Source organism: Oncorhynchus mykiss, chromosome 6 (assembly GCF_057628025.1).
Source record: "Oncorhynchus mykiss isolate SJ-2025 chromosome 6, ASM5762802v1, whole genome shotgun sequence".
Taxonomy (NCBI): Eukaryota; Metazoa; Chordata; class Actinopteri; order Salmoniformes; family Salmonidae; genus Oncorhynchus; species Oncorhynchus mykiss.
The window spans coordinates 17,562,563-17,585,203 of NC_143027.1; the positions used below are offsets into that span (position 1 = coordinate 17,562,563).

The following is a 22,641-nucleotide window of genomic DNA, read 5'->3' on the forward strand; positions in this document are numbered from 1 at the left end:
CACAAATGATAGAACACCTCACTGACTATTTTACTCGCCCTAGAATAGCTGGTTAGGCTATTTCCATGTTATCTAGAGCGTTAGTGACCTACTTCGCTGCTTGCAACAATTTAATTACGTTCTTTTGTAGACGTTTACTGACACCGGCCATATTCATCGTGTGTTGAGCGTTTGTAAATCCGTCAGTGATCTGCGCTCTGGCACATTCAGACGAGAGTGTCAGAGTGAATTTACATACGCACCAGTGGACAACTTCAGACATAATGCCCCTGACTCGCTCATAATTTGATTGATTTTTGGACATATTATTTTGCCAAACAAGGGTTTTAATTAGTCACTAATGACAACTTCACATCGAACTGGCACTGCTGTAGTTACTTGCAATGATATATTAAACGCTTTCATAGGTGGTGAGTAGCGCCTCAAGACTATTTTAACGTCAACCCCAAACTATTTTGAGCAGCATTCCACCTCATTCATACATGTTGCTTCATCAATAACAATCGCAACCCGAAATTGAGATTTGATAGGCCACTCACTGGAAGAAGGATATTCTTGTCAAATACATTAATCACAGCAACGTGATGTATGCTCTTTTCGCTCAGAATTCCGGGTACAAAATATTTTTTAAGCAATACGACGTTTGAACTTTGTAACCCATCGACGTTACTTACTAGCGTTCAACAAGGGCGTACACCCCTGTTTATCTGGTGCACACGTGTGGCCACCATAGACATTGTAACCATCACCACGCGCAGCACGGTAGAGGTAAGCCTACGACTAATTAGTTAATTTAGGCGTTAACTACATTTACTAACGGAACTAACCTCGGTCATTTTCACTGCCAAGTTATCATAGTAATGTGTACTACATATTATTGCATTTGGGAGTTTAAACGTGTTCAGTTCCACGAATATCCATCCACATTGTAGACTTGCCCCTGAAATGTTTTAGGCTAATTCCAGAGAGATTGATAGACTACTGTTATCATTGTCTGAGATGGCTAGTACTTTTGTAGATTACCCTATCAGAAATATTGATGAGCGGGTTATCTCTTTTGACCTAGTCTATTTGATGTTTAACAAACGTATTAGTAAACTATTTAATGGTCATACATGTTTGTGCTCACTGCTCAGCCATCTATCTACTCAAGCATGTTGGAGAAATGGCCCTCCACCATTCTGAGCCAGGTTCACTTTGAAAGTAAAACTTGGCAGAGAAGATTATGCCTTTTTGTGGGAACGTGAGGGTAGCAAGGATGTCTTGCTTTAAGGATTTTGTATGCTGATATGGTATCATTTTGCTTCCTCCCTATACCAATCTTGTTTAGGCCAGCGGATCTCAAAGTGGGGTCCGCGGTTGAGGTACTGTAGGGGGTCTGCGGACAGCTCTATTTATATTAGAGAGAAAGAAATAATTGTATATATATAAACCAAATTACATTTTTAAAAAATGGCCAGGCTTCCTGAGTGGCGTAGCGGTCTAAGGCACTGCATCGCAGTACTTGAGGCGTCATTACAACCCCTGGTTCGATTCCAGACTGTGTCACAGTTGGCTGTGACCGGGAGACACATGAGGCGGTGCACAATTGGCCCAGCGTCATCTGGGTTAGGGGAGGGATTGGCTGGCTGTGATTTTCTTGTCCCATTGCGCTCTAGTGACTCCTTGTGGTGGGCCGGGCGCCTGCAAGCTGATCTCGGTCGCCAGCTGAACAGTGTTTCCTTGGTGCGGCTGTCTTCCGGGTTAAGCGAGCAGGGTGTCGAGAAGCAGTGCGGCTTGGCAGGGTCATGTTTTGGAGGATGCATGGCTTTCGACCTTCACCTCTCCTGAGTCAGTATGGGAATTGCAGTGATGGGACAAGTCTAACTACCAATTGGGGAGAAAAAGGGGTTATAACATTTTATTAAACAAAAAATTCAACTAATTTTGGCCAAGGTGGAAGAATTTTAGAGGATGTAATACAATACAACATATTATTATAAATCTACTATGTATGTTCTTAACCCTGGGCAACATGGACCTGGCAGGCTCAAAGGGATACTGGGTATCCACAGTACTTTAACTCACCAATTATACATTTTTCAACTAACTACCTATATTCGCCCCCAATTATTATTATTTTTTAAACTTTTTTTCATTTTCTTTTCTTAGATGCACTGTAATTTAAGCTTTAAAACTGTAGTTTATCTCCTCATGGCAAAATATGTAGAATTGCAGGATATTAGCTTTAAAGCTGCAACAACAAAAAATCTCTCTGCCCTATGATAATGTATAGAACTGCAGGAAAATTGCTTGAAAACTGTAACATTTTCTCTCCTTTAAAATGTTTATTCCCAGACCCCAAGACTTGGTTCATCCAGCCATGCACTGCCGAAGTCATAGATAACAAATAGCATACAAGGAGATTTACTAACCCAAGTTGTTCTGATTATGAGAGGTCTCTGATGAATTTGCTATCACAAAAGGGGTCCCCGGCCCCAAAAAGTTTGAGAACCCCTGGTTTAGGCAATATGACCTGCTTGCCTGCCTGTCCCAGGTACTAACTACCTTTAGCGCCTATTGATGAAGGTCCGGGGTACTTCTGTTAAGAGCTCTGACGCTCAATCTAACTGTGGACACGCATCGCTTGCAGTACGGTTTTGGAAACATTAGTAACATATCTTCCATATCAGCGAGAAATCATTAAAAAAGGCGAAATAGTACACCTTTCATAGGGTTAGTGTTCCTACACAGCCATATCCCCATGTTACAGCACGTGTTTACGGAAGACTGAGGCGGCCACCTGTGATAATTAGCTATCTAGCATTCTACGAACACCTGTGTAATGGAAGAAGGTGGAAGAAGGTTGACAGAAACGTGTAGGCAGGGGTGAAAGTAGATGTAATTTTTTACCAGTATGGGACACCTAAGCACGGGCACTTTTTATTTATTTATAGCCTAGGTGTAATCATAGAATCCCTATTTATATCATATGATCTCTGTGGGCCCGGTAGCCTCGGCCTAGTAAATATTTATATTAGTTTCAACATTCATTAACTTTTTAATGTGGCATAAGCACAACCAGTCATAATGTTTTCATCTGATTGTTTGACAATCACTTCAGGAAGGCACTCCTGTAGACTAAACGCAAAATAATTTCATCATTCAAACAGTGAACTGTGCACCTGCAATTTGATGAATGCTGTCTGTTACAAAACAACTACATGTATTGTAATAACATTCTGCAATTGTCATTAGGCCTACACTTGAAGCCTGAATTGATGCTTCCACAGTTGTCCACCCGTCCCTAAGTCACAGCCACTCATCTTTTCTTGGCACTTTGTGTTAAAATGTGATAGGTTCATGTTTTCCTGGTATGGCGTACCCCCCACTATTTATTTTGCCGGGATGCCATATCGGCTTACTTCCACCCCTGTATGAAAGTAAAGGGCTTTATGTTTATAGAACCGTATCTCAACTCCCGTTTAGATGGAGTATTTGGCTGTTTTGGCTGCCAGAGCCAGTCTACCTCTGAAAATAACATAAAAGGTCCTTGGATCTTAAGGAGTAATTCTTGGGCTTGTCCCTCCCCCTCCACATTTTATTCCCTCACTGTTGACCTTTCCTCCATGTGCCACAACGACAGATGTTAGCTGTGTTTGTATGAATGAAACCCACTCAGCTCTCTCTCTCGTCAGCTGCCAGAGTAAGGTTGTCACAAAGTAGTAGTGAAGGAATAGCCTACTCACTAGCCTAGTCCCTAAAAACACAGCAAAAGTTTTCGCAACTGAAAACCCATTTGGGTTGTTCATTTACAGGCTACCTTGTGCACTGCCATAACAGGCATGTTTATTTGCCTGCTTGTAGTTTACATTCCTGTTTGTCTGGGCTTTCAGAGACTGTCCTTATGAGGTAGAAGTTGCCTCTAACCACAGATCTGGGATCAGATTACCTTACTGCCTGACTGTAAATATTAGCGGGGGATAAAGAAGACATCTAACCCTTGAACAGTCATTGGGGTCAACCTCCACATAGTCTGTTCGCTCAGTGTAGGGTTGGGAAAGCATTTCCCCATCTCAGATTGTGCTGAAATGGTTTCTGCTAGAAAAAGTTAAGATTAGCATTCCCACACCAACAAAAAGTATACAGTATCAGTTGTCTATGTCTGACAAGTAGTATGGAGCTGTGGCTTGGAGTAGGCCTATTGTGTTTTCATCCTTTGTAATGTATTACCTGTGATTTTGTTTTTTTCCTCTGTTCAGAGAAATTAGCCATTGAAGTCGCTTGCATTATTTACCATAAATGAGTGAAAGTACCAGGTTATCCCCACTAGATGCCACTGTTCCTGCTACTGCCACAAACTTGTATCAATTTGGCTGGACTCTTGTGTTTATTAAATGGATCAGAACATTTTCTTTGCAACTTTGGTTACAAAAGCAATAGCATTTGCTCATGATAAAATACATTGTGTGGTCATCCTCACAATTTAAGCCAGTCCTCCATGAAAGCAATTCAGAACAGGGAAAAAAATTACATCACCAGATTCAGGAGGAATACATGAAATAGAATGAAAAAGCAATACTCCAAGCCGCAGCTCCATACTACTTGTTAGACATAGGGAACTGATACTGTATACTGGTTGTTGAGGTGGGTTTGGTGTGGGGGGTCTGTGGGTGGCTTTCGTTGGATTCCTCATGTGTTACTCAATGGTAGGAAGAAGTTTGGTCCAAATCAGATGTTGGGTACAATATTTATTGAATATTATTTGAATCCAATAAATCAAAAGGGCCAATTTGGGTGCAGTCAATTAGCTTAATATCTCAAAAATAAACAAAATGTTACAGAAACAATTTAAGAACAATTTGTGATGGTGGGTGTCATGGCTTGCTCAAATGACATTGAACGACTCTGAATAGATTTTATACAAGGTGTTTTTCTTCAATGGAAACGGTTGCTTGTGCACTTTACTGAATTCCTTATGAGGCAGTCGCAAAATTCATTTGAATCCATATTTATTTTCTAATGATAAAAGTTGGTACAGTCAGGAAATAAGTATCATACATCTATTTTTATTTTGCAGTTTCAAGAGGATGTCTGAATGATCCCACTTCTACTCTTGGGATTACTACTGATATTGTGGCTATTCTGGATGATTAAGGTCAAGCAGATGCTGGAGAAAGGGGGGGAAATAGTGACTGGCTGTGAAACCCCTGCAGCTGCAGCACAGGAGGAGATGCAAGCGGCCGATAGATCCGCTGCGGCTGCACACACCCCTGCTCCACCCCCTACTAAACAATCCACACCCATGGGTCTTGCAGCATCTACCTCAACAGATAGCGGGGACAACCGTCCCCTAACCCACATTGACCCCACTGTCGGTCCCATGATACCCAGGGCAGGGGGTTCCCAGGCTCCTCAGGCCTCTTCGGAGGAAATGAAGCACACACAGCCATCCCTTCACTTCGTTGTCCCTCAGCCTCCCAGTAGAATGAACAGGCCCAAACTCATCTCAGGCCTAGAAGCTCGACAAGCGCGCCCCAAGTTCATCCTGGGGGCATCAGAGGACAATTCTTCAGATGAAGATCTGCCTTTGACCATGAAACCCCCTACAGGTTTTGTTTCCTCTCAGGCAGCGGCCACCTCCTGCCTACGACAAACCGTATCAGCAACCTCAACCACCTTCTCCCCCCCACAGCAAGTTACATCAGTAACATCAACCCCTACCTCCCATGGCATGAGGTAGGCCATAGCATGTTGTGCAACTTCTTTTAAGTTAACTTCATTTTCATATTACACTGAACAAGAATATGAACGCAACATGCAAAGTGTTTGTCCCGTGTTTCATGAGCTGAAATAAAAGATCTCAGAAAAAGCTTATTTCTCCCAAATGTTGTGCACAAATTTGTTTACATCTGTTATTGAGCATTTGTCCTTTGCCAAGATAATCCATCCACCTTACGGTGTGGCATATCAAGAGGCTGATTAAATAGCATGATCATTATGCAGGTCCACCTTGTGCTGGGGACAATAAAAGGCCACTCTAAAATGTGCAGTTTTGTCACACAATACAATGCCACAAATGTCTCAAGTTGAGGGAGCATGCAATTGGCATGCTGACTGAAGGAATGTCTACCAGAGATGTTGCCAGATAATTGAATGTTAATTTCTCTACCATAAGCCACCTCCAATGTTGTTTTAGAGAATTTGGCAGTACGTCCAACCGTCCTCATTCCTGCAGTCAGCATGCCAATTGCACCTGTGTAATTATCATGCTGTTTATTCAGCTTCTTGATATGCCACACCTGTTAGGTGGATGGAATATCTTGGCAAAGGAGAAATGCTCACTAACATGAGCTCATGAAATGTGTCCAACATGTAACATGTTGCGTTTTATATTTTTGTTCAGTATAGAATAAACAGGTTTAGACGTCATCGTTTTCTCTACTCCGATGACATTGGAATTGTATTTAGTTCAGAACGTGTTGATAGTGAATGCAAGTGCTTGCTCCATCAACTCAGTGTTAAGAATCAATTAATCATTCAGCAGATTAGCTCGTGATTTGTGAGGCTGCCTGTCAGTGCAGTAGTCTATGGGTATCAACAGAGTGCGCTGTTGTCCAAAAGGCTAGACCAATTTTTGGCCAGGCCGGAGGCAAACTTGCCAGCCACATTGGTATTATTGCTGCCCCATGCGGTATCCACACAACCAGCTGCCTATGATCACCTGACCACAGCATGCATGCTGACAGTAACTTGTGTTATTGTCGCATGCCTCACCTCTGCACTTTTAATGGAACAAGTGTCGTTGACTTTGAGAACCAGGGTCTGAGTCCCAGGAGGGCACACAACAACATATTGTATGTGTGCTTGACAAATGTTTCTACATCCCTTGGAAGTTCTCTGCAAATACATTTGACTTGCTGTATGTTGCCTTTAGGCATAGAGCATGAGGCGCTATTGTTGATCTTTTTTTGGTGACATCACAATGGATATCTCAGGTAGTTGGTCAGCTGAGCATATCTACGTCTACTTGACAGGTTCAGTTGGCTTTGAATGCCACAGTCCACTCTCAGCCAAGTTTTGAAAAGCTTGTTTGTTTGAGCCACATGTGCAGTAATCACCACAGAGGTAAAACTGAAAGGGGAGAGAGGTAAGCTAATACATGGAAAGCTTTCAGGAATTATAGTTTTTCCACATTGTGAAGTAGCAAAGGCCTATGAGTAGCACTGACTGACATGATGCCACTGTGTAGGCCTAGACATAACACCTACCAATTATGTTTTGACCATTTCAGTCAGTTTGCTACATGGAAGGATTAGCCTCCCACGTTTTTGTTTACGATATGCTAGAAGGTTACCATAAGCTATAGTTTGGTGGTTTGTGAAGGGACAAGTTAGTTGTATTTAACTTTAATGAGAACTTGATACATCCAGTCTGTGTGTGTGTGAACGTGATTTTGTATGCGTGTGTGTAAGAGATCAGATAAGATTGTCAAACACGTCTACACACCAGATCAGGGTTCAAATACTATTTAGGGTATTTCAAAGACATTTGAAAGTAAATATTTCAATTTGTTTTATTTTTAGTAGTAAATTGGAATGTGTTTGGAAATACGCAAATACACTGACTCATACACTATGTATTTTAGTATTAGAAAATATTTTTAAATAGTAGGCTAATTTTTGGGAATTATTAGAAAATGCTTTCAAAAACTTCCAATAGAGGTAGTTCAATTGAGGGCATGCTTAACTGAATGAACAGCAGAGACATAATGCAAGCATTAATATTTATTAAACCAGTTTAGAGAATGGAACCAACAGACTGCCAAATAGATATCCGGACTAACTATCTGCTTGGATGGTTTTTGCACCAACTTTTTTTTACTCATTACATATACTGCTGCTACTGTTTACTATCTGGCACTTAATTCCTAGTTGTATATACATATCTACCTCTTACCTCCTACTCGGAATTGGTACCCCTTGGATATACACTACCGGTAAAAAGTTTTAGAACACCTACTCATTCAAGGATTTTTCTTGTAGAATAATAGGGAAGACATCAAAACTATGAAATACCACATGTGGAATGATGTAGTAGCCAAAAAAGTGTTAAACAAATCAAAATATGTAATATTAGAGAGTCTTCAAATAGCCACTCTTTCCCTTGACAGCTTTGCACACTCTTGGCATTCTCTCAACCAGCTTTACCTGGAATGCATTTCCCACAGTCTTGAAGGAGTTCCCACATAAGATGAGCATTTGTTGGCTGCGGTCCGATTCATCCCAAACCATCTCAATTTGGTTGAGGTCGGGTGATTGTGGAGGCCATGTCATCTGATGCAGCACTCCATCACTCTCCTTCTTGGTAAAATAGCCCTTACACAGCGTGGAGGTGTGTTGGGTCATTGTTCTGTTGAAAAACAAATGATAGTCCCACTAACCGCAAACCAGATGGGATGGCGTATCGCTGCAGAATGCTGGGGTAGCCATGCTGGTTAAGTGTGCCTTGAATTCTAAATAAATTACAGACGCTGTCACCAGCAAAGCACTCCCACACCATCTCCACGCTTCACGGTGGGAAATACACATGCAGGGATCATCCGTTCACCCAAACCACATCTCACAAAGACACGGAGGTTGGAACCAAAAATGTCCAATTTGGACTCCAGACCAAAGGACAGATTTCCACCTGTCTAATGTCCATTGCTCGTGTTTTTAGCCCAAGCCAGTCTCTTTTTATTGGTGTCATTTAGTGGTGGTTTCTTTGCAGCAATTCAACCATGAAAGCCTGATTCACACAGTCTCTAATGAACAATTGATGTTGAGATGTGTCTGTTACTTGACCTCTGTGATGCATTTATTTAGGCTGCAATTTCTGAGGCTGGTAACTCTATTGAACTTATCCACTGCAGCAGAAGTAACTCTGGGTCTTCCATTCCTGTGGCGGTCCTCACGAGAGCCAGTTTCATCATAGCACTTGATGGTTTTTGTGACTGCACTTGAAGAAACTTTCAATGTTCTTGAAATGTTCTGTATTGACTGACATTCATGTTTTAAAGTAATGATGGACTGTCGTTTCTCTTTGCTTATTTTAGCTGTTCTTGCCATAATATGGACTTGGTATTTTACCAAATAGGGCTTTCTTCTGTATACCACCGTACCTTGTCACATAACTGATTGGCTCAAACGCATTGAGGAAAGAAATTCCACAAATTAACTTTTAACAAGGCACACCTTTTAATTGAAATGCATTCCAGGTGAAGCTGGATGAGAGAATGCCAAGACACTGCAAAGCTGTCATCAAGGCAAAGGGTGGCTATTTTGAAGAATCACAAATATATTTTGATTAGTTTAACACTTTTTTTGGTTACTACATGATTCTATATGTAATTTCATAGTTTTGATGTCTACACTATTATTCTACAATGTAGAAAATAGTATAAATAAAGAAAAACCCTTGAATGAGTAGGTGTTCTAAAACTTTTGACCGGTAGTGTACCTAATATATACATAGATTGTTCCTCATTGTGTGTCTATTACTTTTATCATTGTGTTTTACTTTTCAATTATTTCTGTATTTTCTTTCTCTATGCATTGTTGGGAAAACCTGTAAGTAAGCATTTCACTGTTAGTCCACACATTGTTTACAAAGCACGTGGCAAATAAAATGTTTTTTGTTGTTGACATAATAGGGCAACTATATGTGATTTTACAGTTATACTAATCATGATCATTCACATTGTCTGCATAATTAGAATCTAACATTAATGTGCATGAGACAAAGTCCACTTGATCGAAGGTTATTGCTCTAGTATCCTATGGTGCCACTGATGCCAATGAGATCTATATTGCCACCAACTGGGCTGTTGTACCATCCTAAAGTGTCAGTGACTTTATATTCACACAGCTTCTAAGGACATACATAAGCTTTACATACCAAATGTCATTGCCCCATGACCATTTGTTCAGTTCTAGTAGCCAGTTGTTGCCCATTGTGGAATCATCTATCCCTCTGGCTCCTGAAATCCCATGAGCACCCGAGTCTAGAAGCAGTTTAGCTTACGTCAAAAATTAGCATTTCACAAGCCAGCTGAACTGTAAAACAAGAAAACATCTGAGAGGACTCAAACACTATCTAGCAAGCCCTCCTCTGCAACAATGTTATTGAGATGCGGGAATGTTATATTAACTGTCATTAAATTGGTGGTCACTACTGGTTTCCGATTCCAGGCGAGAGAATCTGTCTCATGTTTCTCACGGACTCGTAGTGACGTCACGCACCCAAGAAACCTCAACCAATCACTCAATGGATATTAATACCTTAAAATATATATTCAACCCAGTGTTTTAGTACTTGAGACCAGGATTTGAGTGACTTGGTATTGTTTCGGTGTCAGATATTTGTACTCGACCTCGGACGTTGAGGACTTGTAATTTCTTCACGAGACCAGCGGAGTAAAAAACGAATCATCCGCTTCCATTCAGTCGGTGCCTAAAACAGCTTCGCCAGGCCTAATTTATACACTTCTTTCTTGAATCATATTAACAGACTTTATGTATATTATGTACATGTTTGCGCAGTGGCGAACCTATAGGCCTTCAGTGTGTGACAGGGTAAGTGGTGAACACAAAGGGTAAGTGGTGAAGTGGAGGGTATACAAAGGTATAAATCATATTTTTTCCTCCAGTGGGAATTGCGTATACTCACTACTTCATCCCTACTGATGCGTATCAAAGTAGTGTAGTGGAGGAATACGATTTATCAATTATGTAGTACAATAGTTAAATCAAACAAAGTAGCCTACACATTCGCAAAGCGGGCCGTTTGGCAACTTTTTGGCACAATTAGAGTAGGCACCACTACACCAGTGTAGATTTGGTCTTGTGTTTTAGATTATTGACCTGCTGAAAGGTGAACTTGTGCCCCACTGTCTGTTGCAAAGCAGACAACCAGGTTTTCCTTGTAGGATTTTGCTTGTGCTTATAGCTGTATTACATTTATTTTTATCCTAAAAAAATTCACTAGTCCTTTCCAATGACAAGCATACCTATAACATGATGCAGCCACCACCATGCTTGAAAATATTAAGAGGGGTACTCAGGGATTTGTTGTTGGATTTGCCCCAAACATACTTTTTGTCCTTTCTTTGCCACATTTTTTACATTATTACTTAAGTGCCTTGTTGCAACAGGATTCATGTTTTGGAATATTTTTATTCTGTACAGGCTTCCTTTTCATTCTGTAATGTAGGCTAGGATTGTAGAGTACCTACAATGTTGTTGATCCATCCTCAGTTGTCTCATATAACTATTTAAACTAAATCTGTAACGGTTTTAAATTCACCGTTGGCCTCATTGTGAAATCCCTGAGCACTTTCCTTACTTTCCGGCAATTGAGTTACCATCCAAAGCCTAATTAATAACTTCACCATGCTCAAAGGTATTTTCAGTGTCTGCTTGTTTTATTTTTACACATCTACCAATAGGTGCCCTTCTTTGCTAAGCATTGAAAAACCTCCCTGGTCTTTGTGGTTGAATCTGTGGTTGAAATTCACAACTCAATTTGAGGGAACATACAGAGAATTGTTTGTGGTGTACAGAGATGGGGTAGTCCCGTTAACCACTTATTGAACACGGAATGAGTCCATGCAACTTATACTGCACATTTTTACTACTGAACTTATTTAGACTTGCCATAAAAGGGTTTGAATACTGCAGTAAACCGTTGGGTGGAGCGTGCAGAGATTGACACAGAGACAGGGAGGCTTTAGTCCGCAAAAACAACTTTACTAAGACAGAAAATAAATATATCAAAGAAATAACTTAGGATTTGCTCGGTCTTTCTGAACTGGCGTCCGTCTCTCTCCCGCGACGTGCCACCGTGCTCCTTTTATTTAGCCTCCACGGCTGGTTGGCACTTTCCTCTAATTACCTCCACTTTGCTGTCCGTGTCGGGGTGCCCAGCTCCCGTATTCCCAGCAGACGGAGCCAATGTCGCCTCACGTACCTCCCCTCTATTACCATCCCCCGGGGTAGACCTCCTGGGATACCACAATACGTATTGGCTCAAGACATTTCAGCTTAATTTTTTAATTACAAAACAATAATACAAGCAACATTCCACTTTGACATTATGGGGTATTGTGTATAGATCAATGACACAATCTCAATTGACTCAATTTTTAATACAGGCTGTAATGCAACAGAATGTGGAAAAAGTCAAGGGTTGTGAATACTTGCGGGGAGGCACTGTAAATGGACACGTGAAATCTGATTTTCTGATTGATCAGTCACTCAGCCATCTCTTAACCAATCCCCAAGCTTCCAAGATGGAGGAACGTTTATCTTGATGTACCTTATGGGTCCTTCAGGAAAATGTGTTCAGTATGAGGAAAGACATCTACATACAAAGTTAAGTCTCTAGGTCAAACGGGGCAGCAGATATGAAGGTTTAAATGAGACTGCTTATAACAGCGCCACCTATTGGCCAGTCAGTGCGGTTGTTTTTGACCAAGTTACTCATGGCCTCTAGTTTCTGTGTGCCATGTTAGAACAAAAGTTACCAAACCTATGCTTGAGTTATTTGACCGTGTCAAGTGAAAAAATAAGATTATCCTAAGAATAACAATAGGTTTCACAGCTTTGTTGTGAACCCATAATTATATTGTACTTACTGAAGTGAGCTATTCATTCAGACCAGCCTTACTGATTGTACCTCTGTATCAATTACATTTGATTTCGGGTCATATTATTAGAAAATACTCAAATACATATTTATTTGAACTCAGGTCTGCTACACACACACACAGAGAGACTAGTGTTCTGTTCCCCGTTCCATATAGTTCTGTGGTTGAAGGATGTTTTGATATGCCTGTGGGAGGGGTGAGGGAGGGCTGGGCTCATAGAGGAAGGGACTGGTGGAGGTTTTATTGTTTTGGTCTTAGATTTCAACTCCGCCATTCACACACCAGAGACTATCTGCCATGGAGGATGATGGAAGTTTCAACTGCTGGTTTCAGTATCTCAGGTTAGTTTCTTCCTTTTTCTTTTTTAAGTAGCCTCCTGTTTTTCTCTGATTCTTGGACTGCAGGTTTCAGACCAGCTTATTTCAGGGTACGAGATTTCAGAACTGTATAGTACTGTCCATAGACCTGCTTTACCATGTTGTATACTTGATAGTTGGTTTGTCTGAGTTGGTAGACAGAATATGTAGTAAACAATGATGGCTGTTCTGTTGACATTGTGGCTATGGTTGAGTGTGTTATGTAACTGAGCAGTGCTGGTCTTGGCACGTGTAACCCCTATAAAGAGGAAGTTAGGGAAATGACAACAATTCCCTCTCACAATTTGGCCCCACTCACCAGAGGGCAAATTGAACAAAGTAGTGGTGGAGCTTGACTAATGCACTTTCAGCACAGGAATATGAAACGCAACATGCAACAATAATTACGATTTTACTGAGTTAAAGTTCATATAAGGAAATCAGTCAATTTAAATAAATAAATTAGGCCCTAATCTATGGATTTCACATGACTGGGCAGGGTCACAGCCATGGGTGGGCCTGGGAGCGCATAGGCCCACCCACTTGGGAGCCAGGCCCACCCATGGCTGTGCCCCTGCCTAGCCAATCAGAAGGAGTTTTTTCCCACAATAGAGCTTTATTACATACAGAAATAATCCTCACTTTCATCAGCTGTCTGGGTGGCTGGTTTCAGATGAAGCTGGATGTGGAGGTCCTGGGCTGGTGTTGTTGTGAGGCCAGTTGGACTTACTGTCCCCAGCACATGGTGCACCTGTGTAATGATCATGCTGTTTAATCAACTTTATGATATGCCACAGCTGTCAGATGGATGGATTATCTTGGCAAAGGAGAAATTCTCACTAACAGGGATGTAAACATTTCAGAGAAATAAGCTTTTTGTGCATATGGAACATTTCTGGGATTGTTTATTTCAGCTCATGAAACATGGGACCAACACTACATGTTGCGTTTACATTTCTAGTCAGTGTATATTCAGCATAACTCAGTAACTACAATTTTAACAAATGTAGAACGATTTGTGAGCAAACGTTCAGAAATCCCTAACATTTACAACTGTGCATTTGCTGTGCTTTTTGGATAGCCTAACTAAGTTCAGGAGTAAAAATGTCCTTAACGAGTCACATAAGTTCCATGTTTAACATGATTTTTGAATGACTAATCTCTGTACCCCAGACACAGTTATCTGTAAGATCCCTCAGTTGAGCAGTGAATTTGAAACACTGATTCAACCAGAAAGACCAGAAAGGTTTTCCAATGCCTCGCAAAGACCACCTATTGGCAGATAAAATAGCAGACATTGAATATCTCTTTTGAGCATGGTGAAGTTAATAATTACACAAATTCAGTTGCCGGAGAGGAAGGAAACCACTCAGGGATTTCACCCTGAACAACGAGCCCAATGTCTCCTTTAATACTTCCCAAACATTTCGACCATATCATTAAAAACAAATCACAGGCACATCTTGATCACTGACCCACAACAGAAGAAGAAAAAAGTTTAAACAACACCTGCTGCTAGTCTTCAAACGCGCCCCCAACATACGTCACTGCCAAATGGTGGGTAGATCTGCTCTGTGCAAGTTCTCCCACTTAAATAGATGAGAGAGGGATGTAATTTTCATCATAGGTACACTTCAACTATGACAGACAAAATGAGGAAAAAAAATCCAGAAAATCACATTGTAGGATTTTTAATTAATTAATTTGCATATTATGGTGGAAAATAAGTATTTGGTCACCTACAAACAAGCAAGATTTCTGGCTCTCACAGACCTGTAACTTCTTCTTTAAGAGGCTCCTCTGTCCTCCACTCGTTACCTGTATTAATGGCACCTGTTTGAACTTGTTATCAGTATAAAAGACACCTGTCCACAACCTCAAACAGTCACACTCCAAACTCCACTATGGCCAAGACCAAAGAGCTGTCAAAGGACATCAGAAACAAAATTGTAGACCTGCACCAGGCTGGGAAGACTGAATCTGCAATAGATAAGCAGCTTGGTTTGAAGAAATCAACTGTGGGAGCAATTATTAGGAAATGGAAGACATACAAGACCACTGATAATCTCCCTCGAGCTGGGGCTTTACGCAAGATCTCACCCGGTGGGGTCAAAATGATCACAAGAACGGTGAGAAAAAAATCCCAGAACCACATGGGGGACCTAGTGAATGACCTGCAGAGAGCTGGGACCAAAGTAAGAAAGCCTACCATCAGTAACACACTACACCGCCAGGGACTCAAATCCTGTAGTGGCAGACGTGTCCCCCTGCTTAAGCCAGTACATGTCCAGGCCCGTCTGAAGTTTGCTAGAGAGCATTTGCATGATCCAGAAGAAGATTGGGAGAATGTCATATGGTCAGATGAAACCAAAATATAACTTTTTGGTAAAAACTCAACTCGTTGTGTTTGGAGGACAAAGAATGCTGAGTTGCATGCAAAGAACACCATACCTACTGTGAAGCATGGGGGTGGAAACATCATGCTTTGGGGCTGTTTTTCTGCAAAGGGAGCAGGACGACTGATCAGTGAAAAGGAAAGAATGAATGGGGCCATGTATCGTGAGATTTTGAGTGAAAACCTCCTTCCATCAGCAAGGGCATTGAAGATGAAACGTGGCTGGGTCTTTCAGCATGACAAAGCTCCCAAACACACCGCCCAGGCAACGAAGGGGTGGCTTCGTAAGAAGCATTTCAAGATCGTGGAGTGGCCTAGCCATTCTCCAGATCTCAACCCCATAGAAAATCTTTGGAGGGAGTTGAAAGTCCGTGTTGCCCAGCAACAGCCCCAAAACATCACTGCTCTAGAGGAGATCTGCATGGAGGAATGGGCCAAAATACCAGCAACAGTGTGTGAACCTTGTGAAGACTTACAGAAAATGTCTGACCTCTATCATTGCCAACAAAGGGTATATAACAAAGTATTGAGAAACTTTTGTTATTGACCAAATACACTGCTCAAAAAAATAAAGGGAACACTTAAACAACCCAATGTAACTCCAAGTCAATCACACTTCTGTGAAATCAAACTGTCCACTTAGGAAGCAACACTGATTGACAATAAATGTCACATGCTGTTGTGCAAATGGAATAGACAACCGGTGGAAAGACACCCCCAATAAAGGAGTGGTTCTGCAGGTGGTGACCACAGACCACTTCTCAGTTCCTGTGCTTCCTGGCTGATGTTTTGGTCACTTTTGAATGCTGGCGGTGCTTTCACTCTAGTGGTAGACAGTCTGCAACCCACACAAGTGGCTCAGGCAGTGCAGCTCATCCAGGATGGCACATCAATGCGAGCTGTGGCAAGAAGGTTTGCTGTGTTTGCAGGCCAGTACATCAGGAGATGTGGAGGAGGCCGTAGGAGGGCAACAACCCAGCAGCAGGACCGCTACCTCTGCCTTTGTGCAAGGAGGAGCAGGAGGAGCACTGCCAGAGCCCTGCAAAATGACCTTCAGCAGGCCACAAATGTGCATGTGTCTGCTCAAACGGTCAGAAACAGACTCCATGAGGGTGGTATGAGGGCCCGACGTCCACAGGTGGGGGTTGTGCTTACAGCCCAACACCGTGCAGGACGTTTGGCATTTGCCAGAGAACACCAAGATTGGCAAATTCGCCACTGGCGCCCTGTGCTCTTCACAGATGAAAGCAGGTTCACACTGAGCACATGTGACAGTCGTGACAGAGTCTGGAGACACCGTGGAGAACGTTCTGCTGCCTGGACATCCTCCAGCATGACCGGTTTGGCGGTGGGTCAGTCATGGTGTGGGGTGGCATTTCTTTGGGGGGCCGCACAGCCCTCCATGTGCTCGCCAGAGGTAGCCTGACTGCCATTAGGTACCGAGATGAGATCCTCAGACCCCTTGTGAGACCATATGCTGGTGCGGTTGGCCCTGGTAAATGGAATGATAATGTAGGCTATACCAACTGAAGGGAACTAACAGTAAATTGACAGTGTAATATGTGTTGTTATTAGGTCTACTGACGGTCGATGCTGATTGTGGCTAATATTTATCATGATAGAAGTAGGAAACAGAGAGATTCGGGGTAGCCTATAATTAAGACATTCAAGAGCTCTCATCCCTGTAGGTTAAAAGGCTGTAAGATTTTTCATTCTGCATAATGACACAACATTTTATAAACTTCACTGTGGAAAGGTTGACATTCTTCAGTTTGCCACCATGTGACTGGTTTCACATTTGTCACCAGCGATCATATGGTCAAATAGATCTAAAACAACTGTCATTAATATTTTCAATCCCCTTATCCAAACAGATTACTCATTTACCTAGCTCTTATTAATAGCTCTTATCAAGTTGTAAATTACAGTGCATAGAGAATGCTGTTATCGGAAAAAATATGCTTTTTCCACTTGCACTTGGAACCTCAACCTTAATCATGGTTTCCTCTTGCATTTAGGTGGTGGCGTTATGAGGGAATTAAGTCAAGGTCAGAATATGTCATATCTGTAGACACATTTCCACTACATCTTAATTTTTTAAATCTCCACCCCTGAATGAATAGTAGGTGAATTGCATGCTATTCTCATGCTTAAGTTCAGAATATGCATAGAGAGAAAAGTTCATGAAAAGGGAATGAAGTTCCATTTACATGTGCTTAAATGGGGTTGGAATCGGGGAAGCGTAATGGTCATGTGGGGTGAAATATGTCCTTTTGACCTGACGATGAAGATGTGGATCAAAACATTGTCAATAAAGGTGGTTATGTGGGGGCATATTCTGTGCCTTTCATGGGCCTTTTTGTTATTTTCTACAATTGATGCGACATGGGAATCATATACATCACACACACACACACACACACACACACAGGCCCCGTGGTCTCCTGATCCCAAGTTTACTATTTTCAACTGGGTGTACTCACATACAGTACCAGTCAAGAAAATTGGACACACCTACTCATTCAAGGGTTTCTTTATTTTTTACTATTTTCAACATTGTAGAATATTAATGAAGACATCAAAACTATGAAATAACACAAAAGTGTTAAACAAATCAAAATACATTTTATTATTGATGTTCTTCAAAGTAGCCATTGATGACAGCTTTGCACACATTTGGCATTCTCTCAACCAGCTTCATGAGGTAGTCACCTGAAACACATTTCAATTAACATGTGTGCCTTGTTAAATTAACTTTTAATTGTTTTTTAATTGTGTTTTATGCATTTGAGCCAGTCAGGTGTGTTGTGACAAGGTAGGGGTGGTATACAGAAGATAGCCCTAGATCAAGTCCATATATTGGCAAGAACAGCTCAAATAAGCAAAGAGAAACAACAGTCCATCATTACTCTAAGACACGAAGGTCAGTTAATACAGAACTTTGAAAGTTTCTCCAAGTGAAGTCTCAAAAACCATCAAGTGCTATGATGGAACTGGCTCTCATGAGGACCGCCACAGGAATGGAAGACCCAGAGTTACTTCTGCTGCAGAGGATAAGTTCATTAAAGTTACCAGCCTAAATAAATGCTTCAGAGTTAAAGTAACAGACACATCTCAACATCAACTGTTCAGAGGAGACTGCATGAATCAGGCCTTCATGGTCAAATTGCTGCAAAGAAACCACTACTAAAGGACAACAATAAGAAGAGACTTGCTTGGGCCAAGAAACATGAGCAATGGACATTAGACCGGTGAAAATATGTCCTTTTGGTCTGATTAGTACAAATTTGAGTACAAATTTTGGGTTCCAACCGCTTTGTCTTTGTGAGAAGCAGAGTAGGTGAGCAGATTATCTCCGCATGTGTGGTTCCCACCGTGAAGCATGGAGGTGGGGGTGCTTTGCTGGTGACACGGTCAGTGATTTATTTAGAATTCAAGGCACACTTAACCAGCATGGCTACCACAGCATTCTGCAGCAATACGCCATTCTATCTGGTTTGCACATAGTCCCACAATCATTTGTTTTTCAACAAGACAATGACCCAACACACACTTCCAAGTTGTGTAAGGGCTATTTGGCCAAGAAGGAGAGTGATGGAGTGCTGCATCAGATGACCTGGCCTCCACAATCACCCGACCTCAATGCAATTGAGATGGTTTGGGATGAGTTGGACCGTGGAGTGAAGGAAAAGCAGCCAACAAGTGCTCAGCATATGTGGGAACTCCTTCAAGACTGTTGGAAAAGCATTCCAGGTGAAGCTGGTTGAGAGAATGCCAAGAGTGCGCAAAGGTGTCAAGGCAAAGCTGGCTACTTTGAAGAATCTCAAATATAAAATATATTTTGGTTTCTACATGATTCCATATGTGTTATTTCATAGTTTTTTGTCTTCACTATTATTCTAGAATGTAGAAAATTGTTTTAAAAAATTAAGAAAAACACTTGAATGAGTAGGTGTCAACTTTTGACCGGTACTGTACGACAGTTGTTAGAAGGATAGTTGCCTTTATAAATACTGTTAGTAAAGCACATCCGATAAGGTCATCATAGGCTTAGCCTACCATTACGCACAGATTTGCTCCTCCAGATTCTGAACGTTCCTTTCCTCATAATAGCCAAGACATAGCTGTTCGACTCGCTAAGCTATTAGGCTATGAAAGCGTTCTTCTTCGCAGCAGAACAACTTTTGAGAGCAGACTTAACCCCAGGTCTCTTCGTAGTCAGTGACCGTGCCAAGAGTTTCTTAATTTGGTTGTGTTGCTCGTAACATACCATGGCCGTTAGTGTAGCATGACGTTGCCAGGGGCAAACTTGGTGTGTGTGCGTGTATGGTACCGTCCACTTGAACCACATATACTATACAGTGCATTCAGAAAGTATTCAGACCTCTTGACTTTTTCCCAAATTTGGTTCCGTTACAGCCTTATTCTAAAATGGATTTTAAAAACTACACACACTACACCATAATGTCAAAGCAAAAACAAGTTTTTAGACATTTTTGGAAATGTATTACAAATAAAAAAACTATACCTTATTTACAAAGTATTCAGACCCTTTTGCTAGAAACATTGAGCTCAGGTGCATCTGGTTTCCATTGATCATCCTTGAGATGTTTCTACAACCTTGATTTCCATCATGTGGAACTGGAATAGTACAAACTACTTATTTTCCTTGTTTGGGAAACGTGTGGTTGAGATAGATATATATATATATATATATATATATATATAATGATACAAAGCCCCTAAAAACCAACTTCTCATTTGGAAAACAGCCTACGTGGCATCGATATGAGTCAAAAACATTTATTCTGTCAGAATTGACTACAAAGTGTAAATGATGATGGTCATAAAGTCAGTCTGGTCCAAAGCAGAGTTTTGTACATACAGTGCCTTGCGAAAGTATTCGGCCCCCTTGAACTTTGCGACCTTTTGCCACATTTCAGGCTTCAAACATAAAGATATAAAACTGTATTTTTTTGTGAAGAATCAACAACAAGTGGGACACAATCATGAAGTGGAACGACATTTATTGGATATTTCAAACTTTTTTAACAAATCAAAAACTGAAAAATTGGGCGTGCAAAATTATTCAGCCCCCTTAAGTTAATACTTTGTAGCGCCACCTTTTGCTGCGATTACAGCTGTAAGTCGCTTGGGGTATGTCTCTATCAGTTTTGCACATCGAGAGACTGAAATTTTTTCCCATTCCTCCTTGCAAAACAGCTCGAGCTCAGTGAGGTTGGATGGAGAGCATTTGTGAACAGCAGTTTTCAGTTCTTTCCACAGATTCTCGATTGGATTCAGGTCTGGACTTTGACTTGGCCATTCTAACACCTGGATATGTTTATTTTTGAACCATTCCATTGTAGATTTTGCTTTATGTTTTGGATCATTGTCTTGTTAGAAGACAAATCTCCGTCCCAGTCTCAGGTCTTTTGCAGACTCCATCAGGTTTTCTTCCAGAATGGTCCTGTATTTGGCTCCATCCATCTTCCCATCAATTTTAACCATCTTCCCTGTCCCTGCTGAAGAAAAGCAGGCCCAAACCATGATGCTGCCACCACCATGTTTGACAGTGGGGATGGTGTGTTCAGCTGTGTTGCTTTTACGCCAAACATAACGTTTTGCATTGTTGCCAAAAAGTTCAATTTTGGTTTCATCTGACCAGAGCACCCTCTTCCACATGTTTGGTGTGTCTCCCAGGTGGCTTGTGGCAAACTTTAAACGACACTTTTTATGGATATCTTTAAGAAATGGCTTTCTTCTTGCCACTCTTCCATAAAGGCCAGATTTGTGCAATATACGACTGATTGTTGTCCTATGGACAGAGTCTCCCACCTCAGCTGTAGATCTCTGCAGTTCATCCAGAGTGATCATGGGCCTCTTGGCTGCATCTCTGATCAGTCTTCTCCTTGTATGAGCTGAAAGTTTAGAGGGACGGCCAGGTCTTGGTAGATTTGCAGTGGTCTGATACTCCTTCCATTTCAATATTATCGCTTGCACAGTGCTCCTTGGGATGTTTAAAGCTTGGGAAATCTTTTTGTATCCAAATCCGGCTTTAAACTTCTTCACAACAGTATCTCGGACCTGCCTGGTGTGTTCCTTGTTCTTCATGATGCTCTCTGCGCTTTTAACGGACCTCTGAGACTATCGCAGTGCAGGTTCATTTATACGGAGACTTGATTACACACAGGTGGATTGTATTTATCATCATTAGTCATTTAGGTCAACATTGGATCATTCAGAGATCCTCACTGAACTTCTGGAGAGAGTTTGCTGCACTGAAAGTAAAGGGGCTGAATAATTTTGCACGCCCAACTTTTCAGTTTTTGATTTGTTAAAAAAGTTTGAAATATCCAATAAATGTCGTTCCACTTCATGATTGTGTCCCACTTGTTGTTGATTCTTCACAAAAAATACAGTTTTATATCTTTATGTTTGAAGCCTGAAATGTGGCAAAAGGTCGCAAAGTTCAAGGGGGCCGAATACCTTCGCAAGGCACTGTACATGAGTATGTCACAATGTAAATTAAGGTTGTGTTCATTTCAATCCTGCCCACATGCTCACAGCTGTCAGCACACAAGTAATCATAAATTCGGAGTGCAGCTGCAAGCCAATTGTAATGCCTGCAGTAATTAGGGACCAAGAGACATACTGTATGTTAAAAGTGTATTGGCTCCAAATTTCAATGACTTAAAACCTCAAACCAACTAAATTGTAGATATTCATATACAAATATTGAAAGCATTTAATGAAAACTAAAAGGTGTCCAACATGAAAATATGGTCTAATTTACATTGTGTAATACATTTCCTGAATGTCCCTAACTAGCCCTGGAGATATGCTATCAAAAGTCAAACCAAGTTTGCTACGGTCGCACAACAGCCAGCTGAAGCTAATTGGCAAAAGAATTTGGCTAACTCCTCCCATCTGCAAACACCCTCACACACATGAGACATCTGCATCGAACCACACCCCGAAATCAACTCAAGCTGTAAAAGAAACCAGAAACGAACCATAGAGTGTAATACAGCCATCTTCCCACAGATCTTTGCTTAGCACGATAGCCTCTTTCAACAAACCTTTCTTATCCACATTGCTGGTGACTTTAGGTGTCATGACTCATGACCACTACAGAAGTAGTGCCATCAACAAGAACTCCTCACCGTCTCTTTTCAATGTGACACAGGATCGATAATATGTTTGTTAAAGGACACATTATG

At 41.3% G+C, this 22,641-nt stretch overlaps 1 protein-coding gene across 5 annotated transcripts in view; it reads left to right on the top strand.

Moving 5' to 3' along the window:
- Nucleotides 1–202: 202 nt before the first annotated feature.
- LOC110525352 (acetyl-CoA carboxylase 2) overlaps nt 203–22,641 on the top strand; it is a 59,242-nt gene continuing 36,803 nt past the window's right edge. For 2 of the 5 annotated variants that reach the window (XM_021605386.3, XM_021605387.3), the window contains exons 1-2: nt 203–768; nt 5,060–5,718. In XM_021605386.3, coding sequence (XP_021461061.2) covers nt 5,078–5,718 — 641 coding nt within the window. In that variant the 5' untranslated portion in view covers nt 203–768; nt 5,060–5,077. Of the gene's footprint in view, nt 769–5,059; nt 5,719–12,859; nt 13,009–22,641 lie in introns of those variants that run through there. The other 3 variants (XM_090237080.1, XM_090237081.1, XM_090237082.1) reach the window with 2 other exon arrangements.